General features: G+C 33.6%; 1 protein-coding gene across 6 annotated transcripts in view; it reads right to left on the bottom strand.

Moving 5' to 3' along the window:
* Window positions 1-24126, bottom strand: part of RALYL (RALY RNA binding protein like) — a 724524-nt gene that overhangs the window by 372253 nt on the left and 328145 nt on the right. For all 6 annotated transcript variants that reach the window (XM_043601289.1, XM_043601284.1, XM_043601288.1 and 3 more), the window contains one exon: window positions 19255-19533. In XM_043601289.1, the coding sequence (XP_043457224.1) occupies window positions 19255-19510 (256 nt within the window). In that variant the 5' untranslated portion in view covers window positions 19511-19533. The remainder of the gene's footprint in view (window positions 1-19254; window positions 19534-24126) is intronic.

Genomic DNA, 24126 nt, shown 5'->3' with positions numbered 1-24126 from the left:
AAGGAAAAAAAAAAAAAGAGGTTAGAATGGGAGAGAGCCAAAGCATAAGAGACTGTTAAAAACTGAGAACAAACTGAGGGTTGATGGGGGGTGGGAGGGAGGAGAGGGTGGGTGATGGGTATTGAGGAGGGCACCTTTTGGGATGAGCACTGGGTGTTGTATGGAAACCAATTTGTCAATAAATTTCATAAAAAAATAAATAAATAAATAAAATAAAACAATAAGAAAATATTAAACTGTTTTTGGAAATCATAATAATGTTGGTGTTGGTGGTACTGATTTTATGAGATTCTTTTATGTATATTGAGGGATAATCAGATAAGTTATTATAAAATGTTGTTAAGATGTGAGATTTCTGTAATGCTGAAGGAGATGTAGATGTAAGACTGATGAGGTTAACTAAAATTCCTATAGTCTTGATTTTAAATAGGAAGTATAACTATAAATGTGAAATGTTTTTTTCTTTAATGTCTATGTATATGTTTCTGTGTGTGTGTTTATGTATTTGTATGTGTGTGTCTGTGTGTGTGCATCTCCTAGCTCTGACTCCTGAAACAACTGAGAAACAATAACAATTCAGTAGCATTGAGGCTCTGTAGCACCCAGAATGTTGGAATGAAGTAGCTTTTTCCAAGATACTATAAAGCTCTTTGGAGACTGGCTGATTCCCAGTTTGGGGCAGGGAATTATGATCCTGGAGCATTTTATTATCAGAATACAGGAAGATATCAAAGACTAATCGAGTTATATAAAAATGACCCAGGAAACAATGTGAATATAGTGGTGTCACAAGGCAAAGTCGGGATAATTTGATCATTAATGAAGGTAACAACTGAAAGGGACTGGCAAATTATTAGCGACGCTCAATTCTTGAGCTCATCAAATTATTAAAAAAATTTTAGGGGTGCCTGACTGGTTCAGTCAGTAGAATATGTGACTCTTATTATCGGGGATGTGAGTTTTAGCCCCACACTGGGTATAGTGCTTACTAAAAAAATGTTTTAACTAATTTTAACATTTAGAGAATGCTAGGGAATCACTTTACTCTTTTGAATACTCATATAAAGGGAAAGAATCAACGAGTTATCCTATTTCTTTCCATACAATAGTAACTCAGCATAACCAAATACATAATGAAAGAAAATTCTCTTTTAGAATAATTCCAGCTGATAAGCAAAGAAAACAAAGGATAGGAAGCAGATTACCAAAATCATCATATCTATCTACGTACCTATCGATATATATTCAGTAGCTGTTAGCATCACAAAAGAAAACAAGACAGTACTTTTTGATGGACATGCACAGAGTCACCCATGAAGAAATCTTTAAACATTTCCACCTAAATTTGACCAAGCTTCTAGATATAATTAAAAAATTTCAGGAAATACAAGGAACAGAGAAGCATGTTAAATGATACCACAGGGTGCAATCACCAAATTGCAAAACTGCGAAACATTATAGGACAAATGATCCAATTTTTTCAACATATAAAATGCAAATGGAGGTGGGGAATATATTAGGAGAGGTTATAAATTAAGAGCCTTAGGGGTATAACAATGAATCCCAGTCTCGGTCTCTCATTTGGATTCCAATTCAAATAAATCAATAAAAAGAAGTATAAGAGAGAAAATTCTGGAAAGAAGGAATTATTACTAGATTGATGTTAAGGGTTGTAGAATTACATTTGGTGATATCATGACCTTGTGGCTGTTTTCTTTTTTAAAAAATTATATATATACGGAAATATTTGCAGATTAAATGACATGTCTGGGGATTTGCTGTAAAACAATGCAGGGAGTAGGAAGAAAATGGTAGAGATACAGAAAAAATTATATGGTTGTGCAATGATGATTGCTAAATGGGGTCAGGCATATATCTAGTTCATTAGCCTACTCTCTTCACTTTTATATATACCTGAAAATCTCCAAACTAAAAATGTAAGAAATCAAGCAAACTTTGTACAAAATTAAAATTCATGACAATTATAATACAAAAAGTGAGGGGTCAATGAATACAAACAAAGTATTGTATGAACTCAGGGTTATTTGGAAAGTAGTGTGAGGGACAATTTACGTTAAACTAATATATCAAAGATATCTGTTGAAATATCCAAAGTAATGCTACAAAAATAGCAAAAGTATGTATAACATACAAGCAAATAGAATGGAAAATACAAAATAATAACAGATATTAAATAAAAAAGGCAAGAAAGAAAAATGAAAATGCTACACAAGGAATAAATAGAAAAAAAAGCAAACCTATGGATATAATTTCAAACATATAAGTAATTAGATATGAATTAAATTTCTAATTAACAGATGAATTATTAGAATTAAATAAAAAAGCTGTCAAACTGTATTTTTAAAAAGATTATATGTTGCTTACAAACGTTTTAAATATTAACACACAGAATCACTAAAATTAAAATGGTTGAAAAATGATATACTATGCAAACATTAATCAAAAGGAAGTGAGTTAATCTATATTGATTAGACAATGTTTTTCTGTAAGACAAAAATAATTACTAGACATAGAGATATATCATACTAAGAAAAGAATGAATCAATTAGAAAGATACAATTTCAAGTTCGCATTTACTGAATATTATTGTTTCAAATATGTAAAGCAAAAATTAAAAGAACTAAAAAGACAAAGAGATGAATCCATAATCATAATCCACTCTCTAAATAACTGATGGAAAAGAAGAGAAAAATCAATAATGATACAAAAAATCAGAAATTCAATTAGTGATTTTTGCCTATTTGACACATACAGAGGCTATATAGAACAGCTGCAGCATATATATATATATGCTGTGTGTCAAGCACACAGGGAATACTTACGAAAACTGATCATATACATGTAGAACAAAAAAAAAGGTCTCATTGAATTTTAATCAATTTATTCTCTAGTTATAATGAAATTACGCTAAAGTGAATTATAAAAATTATAAATTCAGTAACAAACTTTCTAAATAACCAGTAGGTCAAAGAACTATCAACGTGAATTAACAAATACTTATCAACTAATTGATTCTGAAAGTATGATGTGTTAAAATTTGGGGGATGAAGCTAAAGCTGTGCTCTGAGAGAATTACAGAATTAAATGCATTTTTAGAAAACATGAAAGGCTGAAAATCAGTTACCTAAGTTTCATACATGAAGTTATAGAACAAGTAGCAAACTAAGCCAAAACAAGCAGAAGAAAAGAAATAATAAAGATAAGATTACAGAGTAATGAAACAAAAATAAATGAGCAATAGAGAAAACACACAAAGCCATAATTTGGTTATTTGAATAGATGACTAAACTAAGAAAGAAAGTTAAGGCAAAAATTATCAAGACTAGGATTAGCGAATAAAAAGATATCACTTAAAGATCCTAATGGCAATAAAATATGAGAATACTATGAAGAGCTTTATGCCAAAACATTTGAAAATGAGTATCAAATTAGCAAATCCCTTAGAAAACTTCTCCCTCTAAAACTGTCACAAGAATAATTTAAAAAAATCTGAATAGTCCTATGTCTATTAGAGCAATTGAATCTGTATTAAAGATCTGTCCATAAAACACTACCAACCCACCTGGCATTATTGGTGGATTCTCCAATATTTATAAAGAAATAATACCAATCATGTGCTAACTCATCCAGAGAACAGTAAAAGAAGGAACACTTCTCAGTTCATTTCACGAGGTCAGCATCTCCTCAAGAGCAAAACTGGCAAGAACCTAACAAAAAAAAAACTGCGGGCCAATCTCTAAATATCTACCAAAAACAAAGAGGTTAAAAAAAAAGAAAACAAAATATGATGTTGCATTGATTTTAGGAGAAATTGAGTTAACATTAAAAGATCAACTGCAGTTCATCACATTAACAGAATAAAAGAAAAAGTATTAATTTCTACATAAACAAAAATATTGAATATAATCCAATAAAATTAATAGCAAACTAGAAATATAAGAAATTCCTTCATTTGATGGGCAGTTTCCACAAAAAGAAAATCTTATGGTAAATGATAATAGCAAAATATTGACAGCTTCCTCATGCAATGAGGAAAAAATGTATCTGCTACCATTATTACTCTTCAATATTATTCTGGAGGTACTAGCCAATGTAATGAGGCAAGGAAAGAAATGAATACATATTGGAAGATAAGAAATAAAACTACCATTATTTGCAAGAGACATGGTCATACACATGGAACATGCCCTTGAAAGCAAAGATAAATTACTTCATTTATCAGAAGTAATAAATGAATTTAGAAGTTCTGTGAGTATATCAATAAATGTGCCAGTAATGAACAATTAAGAAATAAAATGTCTAAAATGGTACCATTTACAGTAGTATCAGTATTATTAACAGCATAATATCTATAGCATATATGTAATGCTATACATATATTGATATTAAATAAATTTCTACATATAATTACCTATAAATTATATTGTAAAATGACATATTGGATAAAGGATTAGTATCTAAATCTATAAAGAACTTAACAAACTCAACACCCAGAAAACAAATAATCCAGTGAAGAAATGGGCAAAAGACATGAACATACACTTTTCCAAAGAAGACATCCAGATGGCTAACAGACAAATGAAAAGATGTTCAACATCACTCACCATCAGGGAAATACAAATCAAAACCACAAAAGGATACCACCTCACAATTAATGGCTAAAATTAACAACTCAGGAAACAACAGTTGTTGATGAGGATGCAGAGAAAGGGGAACATTTTGCACTGCTGGAGGTAATGCAAACTGGTCCAGTCACTCTGGAAAATAGTATGGAGGCTCTTCAAAAAAGTAAAAATAGAGCTACCCTATGACCAAGCAATTGCACTACTAGGTATTTTTCCAAAGGATACAGAAATGCTGATTTGAAGGGTCACATGCATCCCAATGTTCACAGTAGCCCTATCGACAGTGGCCAAATTATGGAAAGAGCCCAAATGTCCATCCACTGATGAAACGATAAAAAACGATAAAAAAGATGTGGTGTGTATGTGTGTGTGTATTGTGGTGTATATATGTATATTTATAATAAGTCAGAGAAAGATAAATATCATATGATTTTACTCATATATGGAATTTAAGAAACAAAATAGATGAACATATAGGAAAAGAAGGAAAAATAAAATAAAAACAGAGAGGGAGGCAAGCTATATGAGACTCTTAAATACAGAGAACAAACTGAGGATTGCTGGAGGGATATGGGGTGAGGGGATGGGCTAAATGGGTGATCAGCATTAAGGAGGGCACTTGTTGGGATGAGCACTGGGTGTTATGTGTAAGTGATGAATCACCAAATTCTACTCCTGAAACCACTATTATACTATATGTTAACTAAGTTGGATTTAAATTAAATAATATATATTCTATATTATATATATAATGTATTTGTATACACGTAATATATATTGGTAATTATATATAATTTAATATATCACTTATTCTATGTCCAAACTGACATTTCTTGACAGTGAGGAAAGAACAGTTTCTTCAAAAAATGGAGTTAATTGGATATTCACGTGAAAATAATTGAATTTGTTCACTAACCTGCAGCACACAAAATATTCAATTCCAGAAGTATTAAAATTTAAATGTAAATGGTAAAATGAACAAACAAAAAGCCACTTAGAAGGAAACCTGAGAGTATGTCTTCATGACCATAGATGGAGTAGGCAATCACTTCTTCAACAGGACAGAAGAAGCACAAACCATCATGGATATGAAACCTTCTTGTGGACTTAAAGCCTATGCTCTCCTCACATATTGAGGAAATCAGAGTGCAGAAAGTATAAACGTTTGTTGAGGCTCAACACCTCCAGAAAGCTGAAAATCTAGTATTAGGACTCCAATTTTCTGAATTCATTTTTATATAGTTTTGAGAACCATTATGCAATAAGACTTAATAGGATGCACTTTTACTTTTTCTGGTGTTTATGGCATTTTACAGGTGCTAGGCAATGTTTTAAGCATTTTACACATACTGATGCATTTAATCTTCACCACAACTCAATGAGATGGGTATTTTTATGATTATGTGTATTTTAGAGACAAAGGCACTGAGACTTTTAGTAACTTGCCCCAAATCACATGGCTAGTAAGTAAAAGCTAAGATGCTAACACAGGAAGCCTGAGTCCAGAGCCTGCACACTGAACCATAAGCTTTTACAAGCATTGGAGGCTGCAATTTCAATTTCTCCATTTTTAGTTTCAATTCAAATAAATTAGAAATTGCAGTATCTAAAAATGTTCTTGAGGTTTAATATTCTGGTCTTTTGCCGCCTATTTTTACATGGTTTCCAAGCTCTTAAAATTCAAATCAACATTTTCCCAAAGCCTTTCTTCAAAAATTCTTACAATACTGTATATCCCTTTTAAAATTCATGTAGCACTTGATGTTGTACATTACAGCATGTTTTATCTTATAGTTTCCACCTTCTATAGTATGTTATTTCATGTGTGTATTTTATTCCATAACTGCAGTGATTAACTTATGATATTTTATCCTTTTATAGTACTTGATCTGCATTATTTTGTGCTTTATATTGTATATTAGAATATTTCCCAAGGGCAGTCATCTATTTTGTTGTATTGTATTATTTTACAATATTTTATTTTATTTTGACATAGCCGTGTTTCCATGCCCCTTTAGAGCTTAATAGACAAATAGCTAACACAATTCCACACAGATAGTTGGAAGAATAAATGTTCGTGTTACATATAGTATTCTGAAATCAATTCACAAGTGACTTTCAGACATTTTATTAACAAGTTTGAAGTTAATTTGAGGTATTGTATTCTATCTATCATTATGCTCAGCTTTGCTCCAGGGAATAAGTTAGAACTAACAAGATGCTTCTAAGTGTCACTTAGGAGATTCCAGTGATGGTCTTAGTGAAAAAATTGACGTGAACAGTATTTGCCACTACTTTCACTGATTTAGGTTCAGTGACTGAGTCAAATAAATAATTTTAGAGGCATGAAGACAATTCCCCAGGCTTTCTGTCATCTGTGGGACCATGTGTCTCCCTGGCCAACAGACCACCAGTTCATGGAAGTTTGCTAATTAGCATTTGTTTATAGCATATTAAGTAGCTCCATTTAATTACTAAAAACCCTATATGCATATTGTGCTTTGCAGTCCTCAGAGCATTCTTTTTAATACTTATTATCTGAGAACAGTGGAGGATGAGGATGAAGGTTTCAGAAGAGGGTTAGAACGTCCCAAACAATTAGCAGATATTATATGTATACTTTGGATAGTAGAGTAAGGATAACTTACAGTAATTTTAAAAAGTGTTAGAAGGATGTGCCAAGACTTTTGTCTTTGGGAAAACATGGTTTCTTTAACAGCCACTACATTATAAGATTTCCTTAGATGTAAATGAGATGAATGAAACGAATTATCTAGCTTCTATGAAGGATGTTGGAAAGAAATTTTTAAATAATCTCTTTGAAAATTTGAGTGAAAATTACACATATGTAAAAATATTATTACTAAAGTCTACTGGTTTAGAGTGGCAACATATTTCTGCCAACCACAGAAAGAGTAAATCAAAATGAATTTCCTGAATATCATCTCATAAGTAATTCTTTATACCTCCACTCACGTATACCATTCAAGACCCTTCATGGGCCTGTGAATAGGTTTTTGAAAACAAATATAATGGCCATGTAAATATAACATTTGCAATTGATAACCACTTTGAATATCTGGGCAATATACTATTTTAGGGGAAATTGGCTGTTTAAAATACAAGGATATGTTGGATATTTCTTTAGTGGAAAAAGAAAGCTGGAATGGCAAATAGTTTCCGAGGAAGAAAAACTCTAAGGTTTATAACTCAAATTTCAGCTAATTTGAAGGATTAATTTATGATACATACCCTGGGAAGTGAAAGCTTTGTCAAATTATCAAGTTGAGAATGTATGATGACACTATTCTCGTTAGAAATTGAGACAAACACGAAAATTTTTTTCTCACTTGTTTATCAGAAGAAATAGTAATACGTTTATATAATGATGCCTTGCTAAAGTGTTCTTTAGTACTGGCAGCATTCTTTGGATGTTTTCTATGAGAGTTAGAAAGCCCCAAAAGATCTATGTACTTGTCAAAGGGTTTTGCAACAGACTGCCCTGTGCAAAATGATTATTTGTACTCATCATGTCATCCCAGGCCATCAATCTATCCTTATTAGACGTTCAGACATTGCATCTAAATTGTACCTACAAGTATCTGCATGAGAATAATAGTACCAAAATGAAGTAGAATAGATATAATGGTAGAACTAATGTATCTGTTAGAGAAAACATCACCTAGGAAGGCTGCAATTCTTTCTTTGTTTTACCAAGCTTTTAGTGGTACTGTTAAATAATAAATATTTGAACATCATCTGCGCATCTGAGTAGTCTCAGAACTGTTTTTCACTTAACATTTTCCCAAGGCTTTCTTTTTCTTCATAATTTTTAGTGGTGATCTGAAATGTTTGAATGGAAGGACTGAATGAAAACAAAAATCGCATCTCTAAAAGGCATATTCAAGATGTGAAGGGAAAGGACTTTTAAAAAAAAGTCTTTTTGTTGTTGTTTTATGCTTGAAATCAGTAAACCTATAAAATGTCAACTATACAGACAGATTGATTTGTTTCTGGTGTTTGTGTTTAAGGATTAAAACAAACTGGTGATATAAATGGTAAGCTATAGTCATGAACATAATTGCTATGAAAGGTACATACTGAGTTTTGTTTTCTGAATAAGTGGAAAAGATGTGTTCTTATTATAAATTTGAATTATTTTCAAAATAATTCAAAGCATTGTTTTCATATAGTTTATTTTGACTAAAACTACTATAACATTTATGAATTAATGGAGTTTATTTTGTTACAATTGCTCTAAAGTAGTGATTATTAACCAGTAGTGATTTTGGCCCTCAGAGGACTTTTGATAGTATCTGGACACATTTTTGGTTGTCACTACTGGAAGAGGGTGCTACTGGCATCTAGTAGGTACAGAGAAATCAGAGATGCTGCTAGACATCTTATAACACAAAGGAATGACCCCCAAAGTCCCAATGTTTCAATACTGCCAAGGTTAGGAAATACTGTTCTAAAGACATATATTGCTATGTAAAGTTCACCAAAAATTGCAAAACATGCATACAAACACCATGCTACTTAATGACAGATAATTATATTACAACAACAATAAATAAATATAAACTATTCAGCAAATAGCTTGTGACAATTACACTAACTCTGAGTATAGTCTGTATTCCCAGAGGACCTCACCCAAATCAATTTCCAGGCTAGAATAGAAAATTAATAATTGACAATTAAGTGAAGAAGTGAATGAACCTCTCAGCAGTGAGAAGAAATTAATGTGCATATTAAATAGTATGCCACATAATTAAACCATTAACAGCAAATCAAATAATAGTTAAGAAAGAAAAGATATTCTTTTGAAGCCAATCTTCATTACACTGAACACAGTATTGTATTTCTATACACTTGGTGTCATAAGTATGACATTCAAGACCCTTCACAGGCTGGCATCAATCTTACCTCTCTCTACTCCTCTCCATGAGACCACTTCTTCATCCACAGGGTGGGTCACTCACTTCTGCCCAAATTAGGACTCCAGGTACAATGTTTCATCCACCTGGAATTATTTCTCCATACCTGACCATGCTTTTAACACTGATCTTAAATTCTGCCTAACACTGATTTTAAATTTCTCCCTCCCTTGAGTCACCTCCTATCAGACCTGTAATCAGTTTAACTAATCTTTTGTTCTCAGCAATTACTGACACTACCATTATGGACTGCCTGCACCATCTATTCAAAATCTGTCTAGAATCTTACAGCCAAAAAAAAAAAAAAAAAAAGGAGAGGACTTCTCTTAGTACTAGAAGCCACAATATCCATACACAAATTTTTTACCCCAAGGTGTATACCACATGCAGGTAAGGTTCTAAGCACTTTACAAACATATGAGTTCTGCGTTATAGTATGAACTAAGCACTACTATTTCTATTTTACAGAAGTAGATTCTTAGTGATTAACTTCTTCATGTTATTCAACTACATGCAGTAAAGAAGCTAACTGCTCACTAAAGATGGCCACCTGTCTATACGGCTGCTGGTGAGAATGGCTGCCCAGGCCTGCTTGTACCTAGCCATGTCAATGGCACGTAAGCACCACTTCCAGGCTTGAACTACAAAACTGCCAAAGCATCATCCTCCCTCACTTTTCAACGGTCTGCTGATATGACTTCTTTCCAGGTCTATGGTAGTCACTCACTAAAAGAACTTCCTACGGCCTGGTCCCTGGATGAAAGAGAAGAACAGAGCCTCCTCCCCCAGCCCGTCTCTTCTTCAGGGTACTGATTATTTCTATGTGAAGAAGAAATAAAGTTCTATTATGTTAACTATTGAAACGTCTGGGTTTACCTGATCCTGAGACCAGCATTCTTTAATTAACATATTATGCAATATTTGACCTGAGAAAGATCAAGTAAGTGGAGGAGTCTACCTCAAGTACAAATGTAGTAGATAATAAGGACAGTACATTCAAGTCTGTCCAGAACCATCCTGGTTTATACCTGATTTCACAGCATGATCATTAATAGTACTTCTCATTCTCAGAATTAGCCTGGTTTAGATGGTAATATCTACAGTTACTGTACCGATATACTGATATGGAAAAAATTGATGGCAAGAATCAGGAGTGAAAATAATTAGGGTCATAATATGTTGAGCTTGATATCCTACACCACCACTTGTGTGATATAAGGCAAGGTAATTTCTTTGAGCTTCAGCTCCTAGCCAGCAGAATAGGCATAAATACTCATGTTACTTACCTCTCAGCATTGTTGTGAGGAAGAAAAGAAGAGAATCTGTGGTTAAAGAGGTTTGAGAATGATGCAGTACTGGACAAATATGTAGTAGCTATTAATAAGACAAAACTATGAGAAGATGCCATTTTAGGGACTGTAGCAGAAGTTCCCCACAAATAAATCTTTCTTTAAACCAATATACCATTCACTATAACCTTTGCAAAAATATATGAGTTAACATCTGATGCTTATTAAAGACTAGAATATGTTTAGAAAAAAAATGAACCCGGTCTATTTAATAACTATCTTGGGGATGTCTGACTTCAGAGAGACCATTGAATATACCACAGTGTTTTCTCTATACAGCAATCCCAATCTGTTAACTACTTGCTTTCCAGGGGACTTGCTGCTTCTCCTTCTCCTTCTTTATCTGCCTCCTCTCTTTCCTCCCTTTCCATTCTTTCTTTTCCTTCTTCCTTTCTGTCTCCATCTTCTTGTGTTGCTCTTTCAATGGAAGAAAAAGCCCTTTAGTGAAATTCATGTTCCTCCAATCATCCAAGCATTCATCCAACCCTTCACCATTTACCATGGAAGTATCAACACTCTGCTAAGTGCTAAGAAGTTTAATATAAACATAAATAGTCAAGGCTTTCAAGGTACTTAGCTTAAGAGGGGGAAGAAACAGATACCAGTCACAAAATAGTACATATAGAAACATAATTGAAAAGAAGATATGTGCTAGAAAGGCAAATAAAACATTCCCACTATGTTTGCGGGATCAAAGTAGGTTTCCTTAAAGTAATGATATTTAATCTGAGATGTGAAAGATGAATAGTTAAGTGAATGAAGTGAAGAAGTGGGGAATGAGGTGAGATGGTAGGGAACTTAGTAGGGAAGGACATTCTACACTGTCTCACATAGCATGTGCAAAGGTCCAGAGAAAGGAAAGAATATGAATTGTTTAAAGAACTGAGAGAAATCAATTTAGATAGAACACATGGGAGGGTGGTGATGTAAGTCTGCAGATGAGTGAGAAATAAATCACAGAGGAAGCTGTAGGCCACAGCAATGGTCTCAGTCTTTTTCCTGAGAACAATGAGAAATCATTCAAAGTTTTTATTAGAGGGTGACATCATGAGATTTGTACTTCAAAAAGATCACTCTGCATGCAAGATGGTAGCTGAGGATAAAACACATTTGAAATCCATCACTCCTAAGGCATGCTTCATAGACTGTTATAAGAATTTGTCTGTGTTTTTCTTCTTTCCTCTTTCTTACTCACTACGGATCTCCAGGATCCTCCTTTCTACCACTGCATTTCCATTACTTCCTTCATGGTTAAGACTAAGAATATCTACCAGATTTACTTTACTTTTTAATTTTTTTATTTAAAAATTTTTTAATGTTTATTTATTTTTGAGAGAGAGAGAGAGAGAGAGAGAGAGAGAGAGAGAGAGAAAGAGAGACAGAGAACAAACAGAGAAGGGGCAGAGAGAGAGAGAGAGAGAGGAGAGAGAGAGACAGAATCTGAAGTGGGCTCCAGGCTCCAAGCTGACAGTACAGAGCCTGACACAGGGCTCGAACTCACAAACTGAGATCATGACCTGAGTTGAATCAGACACTTAACCGACTGGGCCACCCAGGTGTCCCATCCACCAGATTTACTTTAAAATTAACGATGTATTCATCATGTTTCTTCTTTGAATTCCTTCAGCATTTGTAAGACATTTATAATATAATGAAATTAATTTAATTCTATCTTACATATTCTTTTTCTAAACTAGACTTTGCTCTTCACCAACAGAGACCTGTATTCAGGTTTCAGAGCAAGGATGATTTCTATAGATAAATTATGTTTTTGCTTTGCATTCCTCCTATTATTAATTACTGACATCTTAAGTTCATATATTATTGTGTCTTTTGCAAGCATCATAAGAGTGAAATAACCTTAAAAAAATCACAAATGTTTATTTATAGTATGCATGTAATCAAGCCAGTGTAATCAGTAGAAATTTGCACTAATATAGACTTAGTCTCCAACCTCTGCATGATATTTTTGTACAAAAGAATGCTTTATGCACGACCTCTCATATAAAAATTGTCAGTATTAAACATTTAAAAAGTTTGTTTCAACTTTCATAAAATGTGTTTGAGAGAAAAATCTGCAATGACCAAACTTAGATTAAAAAATGCAACAAATATTTCCAATATTAACAAAACTTAAAGCCAAATTCATGAAATACTAAAGGAAGGTTATATTAGTATTTCACCTTTTTAAATTTAAATTTTATTGAACAACTAAACTGAGCTACACTTTTATAAGGAGCTTTACCTTACAGAAAATGTGTTTTTATACAAAAATTATTCAGAATAATTTCATAGCAGGATTCTGGTTTTTTAAGAATCCCAATGAATGTGAGCCAAAATGGAATCAATTGTTGTTTGCCACAGAAAGCTCAGCAATCCTCCATGACGTATCAGAGGCATGAATCCAGGGATAAAAAGGGGATATCCTTTTTATACTATGGTACAAAAGACATGTGGAAGAACTAAACACGTATAAAAGCAATTAAAGTTAAGTTACAGCCAAGTTTCCCTTTCTGTACAACACCCACAGGGTATGCTGTGATTAGTGTTTGGAAAGCAGCAATACCAACAATCCATCTCTCCACCCAGTTCATTTATTTGAAATCACTTAATGTGTTCAATTATCATAGCTCCAAACATATGATTAAGTGTATTTATTGGCTAACTATGACCTGGGAATGAAGACACATCAATGGGGAAAAGAAGAGAGGGTGATTGAAACATGTGTCACAGCCTGGGGACAGAACTCGGCATGGGGTCCCAGAGCCCCAAAGTCTGAAGGAGTGAACGGTGAAATGAGAGACAAAGGCATAAACTTTAAAGAAAATTGCATGGAAATAGGAGAAGAAGGAAACATGTCTACCTCACAAGAAGTTCTGGTACATGCCTTGATCATAGGTTAAAAAAAAAAGAACGACTAGAGACATTGTTTACAGTTTGAGGAAGTAAATATTTTTGTTTGTTTTTGTTTAATTGCTCTGGAGTAGTGAATATATTGAAGTCTAAACCCAAGGAAAAAAGTACTATGTCTTAGTTATTCATTTATTTGTTATATGCCTTTAAGGAAAATGACCTCAGGAAACAAACTTTGCATTCAATAAAAACATTTCTTGGGTTCATTAACATGTTGATAAAATGGATGGGTCACTGAACTATTTCTTGGCACTTTTCCACTGTTATGGTATAGAATTTAGAAATCTCTGCCAACAATAAGAATAAAAAGTCCAAGAGAGAGAAGTTAATCAAGACTTTAGACTGTGACCTACTTTCAAAATTCAGATTAGAGTTCCAGTATTTTGAGCTCCAACTTCTCAGCACCCTTAGTTACTCTATGCATTGTAATTTTTAGGTTGGATTCAGCAACTTTTAAAATAAATTCTCATTTTACATGAACTTGAAAAGAATACAAAATATATACTATTTAGAATTTCAATTCAGAATTTGATGATGATTCCATGGTAAAAGGTTCCATGGTAAAAGTCCAAAGACACAGAAGGTTTAATAATATAGATATATGGAATTTTTGGTCTTAAATCTTCAGGTGTACTAATGTAGTCAAGTGAGTAGAATTATCCTTCCTGGATCCATAATGGTTGACTTGCATCTGCTCTGAGGAACATTTCTATATTTTCCAATAGTTTTATTAAAGACAGACAATGAAACCTGGCAAGGTAGATAAAGTTTTCTCTGCTACTTAGCTGGGCAGATGGCCTTGGGTATAGAAGACATTAATATGGAAAGAAACTTAAGTGTTAAAGATAAGATGCTTAAGCTCTCATAAATGATATTTTTAAACATTAGAATCAATAAAAGTATTTGCACACATGGCCTTCGAAGTTTGCAAATCAGTAGCATTGAATGGAGGTGACTTGAGGACTCTACAGCTAAGAAAGCAGTCATCCACTCTAGGAAGTTTAGATAGGCCAGGGTTAACTATAGCGTAGAGCTGGGGGATGAAACAGCTGTGTAGAAAGTGGATTAGATTTAGATTTTCAGAGGGCATATTTCTCCACAGATCCATCTTCAGCCAATATTCTTTACTCCATACATTTTCCTTGGGTCAGCTTACCCATTTCTATAGCTTCAACACCATTTATACTGGTAACATACAAATCTCTACTCAGTCCAAATCTCTCCTGTCAACTTGGACTTGTGTATCCAATGTACAGGTACTGTATACATATGCTTCCATATCTTCAAGCATGCCCATCAACCTTAATACATCTATTCATTCCTGTACTCACTGTCTTACACAAAAAAAACCTTTTCCCTTAAGAAATCATTATCCATCTTCCTAGTGATCTCCAAGACTATCCAATAGAAAACTCAACCCATAAAGTGGGAATCATTCTTGATTCTTCTATCTCTCATTGTCTCTGTCTCACTCACTGTACCAACTAGTTATTTAGTCTTATTGATCCTACCTACCTTTCCTCATTTTTCCTTCTTCATTTCCATAATTTGAAACCTGAACTCTTTCAGCAGGCTCCTAGCACATGTTCCATTTCTAATTTTATGTCACCCTAATCCGTCTGTCAAACTGCTGATGGATTATTTTCTCAGTAAAAGACAATTCAGCCTACTACTTTCCAAGTTAAAATCTTTTTGTGTCAAAACAGCCATTAATATTTACATTTAGTAAATGCTGGATTTCATCATATTCGTAGCTTATTGTCAGTTTAAGGACACCCTTATAACTTCCATAGAACTAGAGGAATTCACATATTCTACAAAATGTTTAATTTTTCCTGGTACTACTGATGTTTAATCTCTAATTTGTACATAAAGATATTTAAACATGTAGTGATATGAAAAAATTGCTTCTCTCTAGAAGAAGGTATTTAAATATGTGTTGCTATCAAATAAAGTAATAAAGGTAACATACTAGCCCAGTGCAAGGCTTCATTACTATGAATTTTCTTCTTACTCTAAAAGAAAAAATAATGCTTAGACAGGTTGTGGGTACATGAAGCTAATATCAATTTCATATGACAGTGGTCTATTATTTAATCCATAATCAATTCACTTCAAATTAAGTGCTCGTAAGGCTTGGTGGGGGCTACAAATCATAAAGGGTTTATTTGAGAGTCCAAAAATTCAAGGAGCAGGTGATTTACTAAACCTGTTTTCCCTTGTCACAAAAAAACAAAGGTATAATATTTAAAGGTAAAATATTAAAGGTAAATATTTAAAGGTATAATATTTAAAGGTATATATAATGGATATACCTTCTGGAAAACTCAGAGTCTTCTTCAGGACTTGACTGGGGAACCAGCTCCCTATAGGGAACAACTGGAAAACCTGCCTGAATTTCTAGCAATATGGTTCAAGAAAAGGTGGGGGAAATTGAGACATTTGACCTGAAAAGTAGTTACTAGCTATTATAAAGCCCTTGCTTTGTATAAAAAGACATTCAGCTTAGACACAAATAGTGAAAGACCAGATTTCAACTGAAGGAAGAAAGTCTTTAACTTGGATTCAGGCAGAAAAGGTCATCATGGCTGATCAAGATATATGCTCCAGAGTTTAACCCGAGGACACAACAAAGAGAGGATCTGAGACAAATGATTAGAAATGAGAAATGATATCTTATTAGAAGTACAATTTAATTCTGTGCCTCTCAAAGCATAGTGATTTGGTGTCATCATTTTTTTTCTTTGGGTTTTCTAAGCAAGGCACACAATTTTTAGTATTGATGTTCTCCTCCTCCATTGCATTCTTCTCAAAAGGAGAGTAATCAACTGAGCAGTGGGGGGAAAAAAAAACAGGACTCTGAAAAATTAGCTATTGTTCATTAGTAAGTGAATAGGACTTTTTTTTTTTGAGAGAGAGAGTGTGAATGCATGAGTGGGGGGGGGAGGGGGGTAAGAGGAGGGGCAAAGGGAAAGGGAGAGAGAAAATCTTAAAGAGGTTCAATGCCCAGCATGGAGCCAAACACTCCTGATCTCACAACTGGGAGATCCTGACCTCAGCCAAAATCAAGAATCAGACACTTAACTGACTAAGCCACCCAGGCTCCCTGGTGAATTGAACTTTTAATTGACCTTATAGTGATAATTAATTTTTTAAAATAATAATTAAGTACATTTCTACAAGTATGTACTAGCTTCATAACAGTCAGGATACAGACAATAAATGAGCATTTCTTTGACATTTGCTCGAATGAGGCCCTGAAATAAGAATTTCAAATTAGAGGGTGCCTGGCTGGCTCAGTTGATTAAAGCCTCTGACTTCAGCTCAGATGGGTTCGAGCCCGGCTGGGGCTCTGTGCTGACAGCTCAGAGCCTGAAGCCTACTTTGGAGTCTGTGTCTCCCTCTCTCTCTGTGCCCCTCCCCACTCAGCTCTGTCTCTCAAAAAGGAATAAATGTTAAAAAAAATTCAACTTAGGAAAACAAAACTGGTTCAAGGTAAGAAGTGGAATGGAGACATTAAGGAAAATACAAAGGAACAAATGAAAAACTTACCAATGTCTTTTGTAAAGCCCTACCTTTCTTTAAAATGTTAAAAAATGAATTAGAGAAAGGTATAAAAACTATATTCTTTGTGGTTAGTCATTATAAGTGAGTCTATAGCAAGTACTTATGTAAAAATCCTTTTTTCCCTTCAAGATTATTACCTCAGACTTCACTCTTGTTTTATTGAATTTCTTGCCCTCCCCAATACTTTTCATAACTATAATTATGTGACTTGATAATACAACGTTCTTAACACTCTTCTAACTTGATTTGTCTACGCTTTTAGCTTGTTTCTTTTATATGCTCCTTCATCTTTAGGTCTGTGGACCTGAGAGAGGTACATGATAAATTATGTAATCCCAGATACCGATGAGGGCTGTGAAAAAAATATAAAGTACAGTAATGAAACAGATCATGTAGGCAAGAGGGCAGAAGACTATCCTATTTTAGGTTGGTCAGGAAAAGCCTCTCCAGGGAAGGAAAATTTGAGTACAGCACATGATGAAGCAGGGAGCAATAAATTATTAGCAAAGACCTATCTTTTGAGCAGAAAGAATAGTAATTCCAAAGCCTCTGAGGCAGGAACAATCTTGGAACATTTGGGGCATATCAAGATCAGCATTACTGATGTGGTACAAGAAGGCAGAGAGGAGGAGATGAAGTTAAAGATGTGAGGCATTGGAGGTAGAGTGAAGAATATAAATCTTACCCTGGGTAAGATGGAAAAGCATTAGGGTTTTAAGAGTATCATCACATGTACATTTTAAAGGGACACTGACCAGAGTGGAAAGAGGCAGACTGTTAGGTGGTTACTTCAGTAGTCCAGGTGAGATATAATGGTGGCCTGAATGGATGGCTATCAGTACCCATCTAAAAGGCAACTGGGTTTGGGATACATCAAAGGCATGAAACATGATGATGCGTTATATCTGGAGTATGGGGAGGATAGAGGAATCAGAGCTGACACCTCAGTTTTTGTCTGCAAAATTGGATTAAGTGAAGGTTCCATTTCTCTTGATGGAGAAGCCTGGGAATGAAGGAAGTTAAGGGTGTGAACAATCATGAGTTTTGTTCTGGGCATATAAAGCTGAGAGAAGATGTTGTTCAATCAATTTAAAATATGAATCTGGACAGGGTAAGAAACATACACTAAGGGATCACTGATGTATTAATTCTGCTTTTTCCTCATGTAGAAAAATAGATTGTGTAATTTTTATTTTTTAATCTGCATATTTACTACAATATAGTTCCTCCTAAATATTTGCATTTTACTTCAGACTGTATTCTTTCCTTTGAAAAAAAACTGTAGTATTCCTTGGACTTTAGACAAATATCTGATTATTACACATGATTGAACAGGCATGATGTACAGGATTCCATAGTACATAAGAAAGACTGGCTTATATTCCTTTCCCAGTTCTCAAGATTGACTTCTGTTTGCTATTTTCTATTGCTACTCCTCTAACAATAAAAACAGGAAATTAGGAAAATGTTAGCCCTCAGAGCAAAGGCTACAAAGCAGAGTTACTTTATCTTAGCATAGTGTTTCCTGGAAGATGGAAACCATTTCAAGTCAAATAAAGTTACACATGATGCATATTTTTTATTTCCCTGGCCCTGTTAGGCTTGGTGGGGGCAACAAGTACTGCAAAGCAGAACTGATCATATTTTGTAGAGAAAATAAGAACCATGTAAAACAATACGAAAACAAGAAAGTAATGTAAATTACAAATATGCAAACATTATAATTGGTTAAATAGGAGGTAGACACTATGGCAGGGCTGGCTTAATAGTAAAACTAAAAATAGGCAGATATGTGCAAAGACTGGAGCACTAATGTGAGAACCATAAGTGAGCGTGACTTACCAAGTGGCTGGCCGGCGATGATCCTGGCATTTTCTCCAGCCACTGCAGCTCTCGCATGCCGCTCACTCATGTACTGTACGAACGCGTAACCTTTGTGAACTGAGCATCCAACTATTTTTCCGTACTTTGAGAATATGGCTTCAATGTCAACTTTCTTGACAATGGCTGTATTTAGATTGCCGATGAAAACACGGGAGTTGATGGACTTGGGGTCATTCTTATTGGTGACATTGCTGGTCTGTGTTTTGCCAGTCATGGTTGGCTCACCTTGTTTTAATCCTTAAACAAACAAACAAAAACAATCAAGAGGAAAATAATTAGATTGAATGGATACTACTGGTTTTTAACAATTTTTCAATAGTGTACCAGGTAACCTCAGATCCCTAATTATTACTGGTCTTCTTGAGAAGAAAATTTAGTAATATAAAAAGTGAACATTGCATTATAAAATGCAGTAAGAAAACACTATTAACTCTTAGCATATAGTCATAAATAAATTCCTGACTTATTTATTCCAAATTCAGGACTGAATAATGACTAAACTGTTTGTCATTTTTATTTTAAGTCTCTCACTTTTTTAGAAGCAAGTTTGAGGAAGAATCCGCCTTTTATTGCTGAGAACATGCATTTTCAGTTCTACATTTTCTGTGAAAGGTACATATATTGGCTATTTCATTATCAGAACCCTTCTATCAGAAACTAACAATTCTTTGCACTAAATGCTGTAGAAGAGAAAAAGGGTTTAAAAATTAATTTAAACTTTTAACATAAGAAAAACATGACTATAGAAGTAAGGGATTTAACCAGAGTTAATTCCGTAATTCTCTCTAACTGAACCAATATCATATGTTGCTTTAAACAACAACAACAACAACAAAAGAAGGCAGCACATGTGGCTAGTTTTTATCAATGATCAGCAAATTAGTGGACTGGGTATCTGTGTTGAAATTTGTATTCTCAAACTCATTTTTAATTCATTAAACTAACGGTTCCTATGTTGCCTAAGGACTGCCAGTATTTCTAAAATTGTTTTCTGAGCTTGGCAGAGTATTTAATTGTGCTTAATTAAACTCAATGAAACTTTTATTTCTAAGCATTCCAGCACTCACAGATTTATTTTTTTAAGGTTTTAAACATTTATTCATTCATTCATTTATTCAACAATATTTGTTAAGCACCTCTTTCCTTCCTTCCTCTCTCCTTCCTATCCTCCCTCCCTCCCTTCCTTTCTTTTCCGGATAAGCATCTTCTTCTAAAGTGACTAACATTTTTAAAAAGTCAGTGTGGTAAAAATAAAATTTCAACAAGGATACAATCTCGGATACTGATGATCATCGTTAAATATTAGCTTATTAATACCTTTTATCAGTGATATATTTTTATAGGAGTAATTTCTTTTAAAAACTTATAGCTATAAAAACAATTAATAAGTCCTTCTTATTTTTTTATAATTTCAAATGACATTTTAAGTTGAGCATTAAAATGGTAGAAGTCTTAAAGGTATGTAATTGAATATGTCTGAAAACTGACTTTGCATTTAAGCCAGTTACTTCTGAGATCAAGAGCAACCAAATAACATAAAATGCTTCAAATTAAGTTGTTAATTATCTTGGATTATTAAAATTTTACTAAATATTGGGCAGTCAATGTTGTATATATCTCTTTAAAATCAAGGTTGAGTTCATAAACATTTATTTATTCACATAAAAAGAGTATGGCATCATTAAAAACAAAGATTATATTGCTGCTGCCTTGTTTTGTTTCAGTTTAGCTAGATTTAAGTGGTTGCTTTATGAATTATTCAAGGTTAGGGTTGAAAGAAAGGAAAGCTGATGATTTTTTTTCCATTTTGCAATATGAGCTGTTACATACCTCAAGACAAACGCTTTGAGAATCAATTTTTAAAAAGAAAAATTAAGGTGTACATATATATTTTAAATAAATGTTTAGCTTTCTCATATAATTTAGTGTATTTTAATAACATTGAGAAGGAAAAACAAACTAAATATCCATTTTGGGGGCTTCAGAATCGATAGGTTGTTATCTTTCTTACCACTCTAAGCCAACATCAATAATGCAATCCATAGCAATACTATTATTTTCTTTTTGCTCTTATGTGATCAATACTTTTAGCAATATCAGTTACTTTCAAGTAAAAACAATTACTATGGTTGATGTTTTATTTCCTGACAAGGGACAAGCTGGTTAAGATGCAAACTCAAGAACTGTGGGATTAGGTCAGACCCATGGCTGACAGAGCCCAGTGGTCAAATTGAAGATGACGGCATAGCTGTACTCGACTTCTCACCGTAAATATCCGCATGCTCTCTCTGACTCTGTCCTTTTACTCTATGTAAATGACTCTCGAAACCGCAACTCCAAATTGCCAATTGTGTAATTCTACCTACGGACTCTTCATCACCTTAAAATCTGTATGTGTCTGTTTTCTCACACAAACATTACTTGTCTGTTTCTAGCAGTATATAAAATGATACAGCTTTGTCACTGTGCTGTATATTAACATTTCAACATTCTCTGCAAAATCAAGTCTTCGTTCATAGTGTAATATTTAGCTGTACTTCTTCATTACATGAATTTTCAATCAGTTGAAGAAGGACTTCCACTTTCAGACATAATGTAATAAATAACAGGAGATTATAAATTAACCTTCCCGATTCTAACTCCTGACTCTAAAACCAAGCTAATATAGATGAAACAAACTGTTTTTGGACATTAAACCACAGTTACTGCAGGGTCCATGACATCTCAGAGAAAAGAAACATATTTTAGGTCATCGTTGCTGAGATACATGTGTATGTGTGCATGTGTGTGCAATTGAAAACACAGACAGCTATCTCACTGGGTTGAGGCAATAGAAATCAGAGTTCAGGGAGTCTGAGGAGGCAGGAATTTTTGAGGCAGATTTCTAGAAAGAAGAGAGCTAAGACAGATAACTCCAGAAATAGGCTTAGGGATCCTTTAAATCTATGCTGGTTCCTAGAATATGCATGCAAAAGGTGAGTGTCTATGAGGTTGGTTAAAAGTTATTGGAGGCTGTGAATTTCCAGACCCATAAAAGTATGAGTATCATTGCAGTTTCTACCAGCAACGGTGGAGTGTCCAAACTGGCCCCTGGAGCATTAAGTTTAGACATCATAAGGGCTAGGCCTTAGTGATGGGGATAAATGATCCCTACAGTGAAAAGTACTCTGGGACCACCCTAATAAAACTTAAAAACAATCTTAAGATGTTCAAAATAAACCAAAAACAATTTAAATGTCTACCAGAGCAACGTGTAATACTTCTTTAAAAAATAAAACTCAGATGCATTCAACATAAAATACAAAATCTTCAGCATCCAATCAAACATTTCTAGATATCTCACAAATCAGAAAATATGACCCATAACTAGGAGACAAATTAGCGATATAAAAAAAAAGAATCAAGGGGAATGTCTAAAGATGAAGATTATATCTAAAATAAATAATGTATGTATACATATACACACACACACACACAAACACACTTAGTGGATATTACAGGTGATAAGAATCTGCAGAAGAACGGATTTGTGAATTTGAAGTTGTAGAAATAGTGAACATCCAAAGCGTGTTATAGAGATAAAACATTGAGAAAATAAGGGCCTCAGCGAGTCATATGATGCTATCGAGCTATTTAATATAATATACTTGGAGTCTCACAGGGGTAAAAATGTGCAAAAGAATAATAGCCAAAAATCTTCCAAATTTGATGAAAAGTATATGATCCCACAGATTCAAGAATCTCGCTGACTCCAATCAGAATAAACACAAAGAAAGAAAACCACACCCAGACACATCAAATCAAATTATTGAAAACCACTGATAAAGAGAAAAAATCAGGGAGCTCTGAGGCACTGGAAAAATGCTTACATTGTAAGAAAAAAAAAAAAACCAGGAAAACAATAGGAGATGTTATAGCTACAAAAGAAATAACAAGAGAAAAATGATTTTTTTGGTGAGAATGAAATTAAATATAGAACTTGTCTCTTCATTTTTAAGCTAGAAGTTTGAATGGAGCTACTGTTAAGGGTTTATGAAGGGCTACTGTGTAATAAACTATAAATCACTGCTGCCCCACAGAACTTTCTGTAAAGATGGAAACATTCTATACCTGCACTATCCAAAAGGATAGTGAATAACTCTGCAACTTTTGAGGACTTAAAATGTTGCCAGTGAGATTGAAGTACCAAATTTTTAATTTTATTTAGTTAAAATTAAAGCAGTATTTTAGTGGGTTTCCATACCAAAAAAGGCTAACAGGACTCTGGTCTTTCAAAAATATAGAGTCAACAAAAATCAGAAATAATTTGTTTTATTTATGTAATATGGAGGTATTTTGGTCCCAGAAACTTACGAAAAATATGATGGTATTAGATATATTTCAGAAGAAGAACAAGCAAAAATTCAAACAGTTGCCATAAGAAGACTAACATAAGAGTAATATTTTCTTTCTGGAAATATCACACTAAGATGGTGAATGCTCTATAAAATCATAAAGAATGTGTTTAGAGTACTTAAAGCCTTTTACTTATATTTGAAGAAGATTTTTACCCTTGGATCTAAAAAAGATACATTAATTATGAATTAAAGACAACAGTAAAGTTTATTTTAGAGAAAAAAAAATTTGGAGCAGACAAGATTAACAGGACAATAAATTCTATCCTCCTCTTGATTTCATGGTCCTGAATTTCCAATTTAAATTTTAGATTTATTCGGATATTCCTATTGAACAAAGAATGAAGAAAAAAAATAACAAGTTCAACAAGAAATACCCAGGTATTCAAGAAAGGCAGCTAACAATATTAATAATACTATATTCAAGAACCTGGGA

Source organism: Prionailurus bengalensis, chromosome F2, assembly GCF_016509475.1.
Source record: "Prionailurus bengalensis isolate Pbe53 chromosome F2, Fcat_Pben_1.1_paternal_pri, whole genome shotgun sequence".
Lineage (NCBI taxonomy): Eukaryota > Metazoa > Chordata > Mammalia > Carnivora > Felidae > Prionailurus > Prionailurus bengalensis.
The sequence above is the reverse complement of the archived record's forward strand: the minus strand, read 5'-3'. Positions and strand labels throughout refer to the sequence as shown.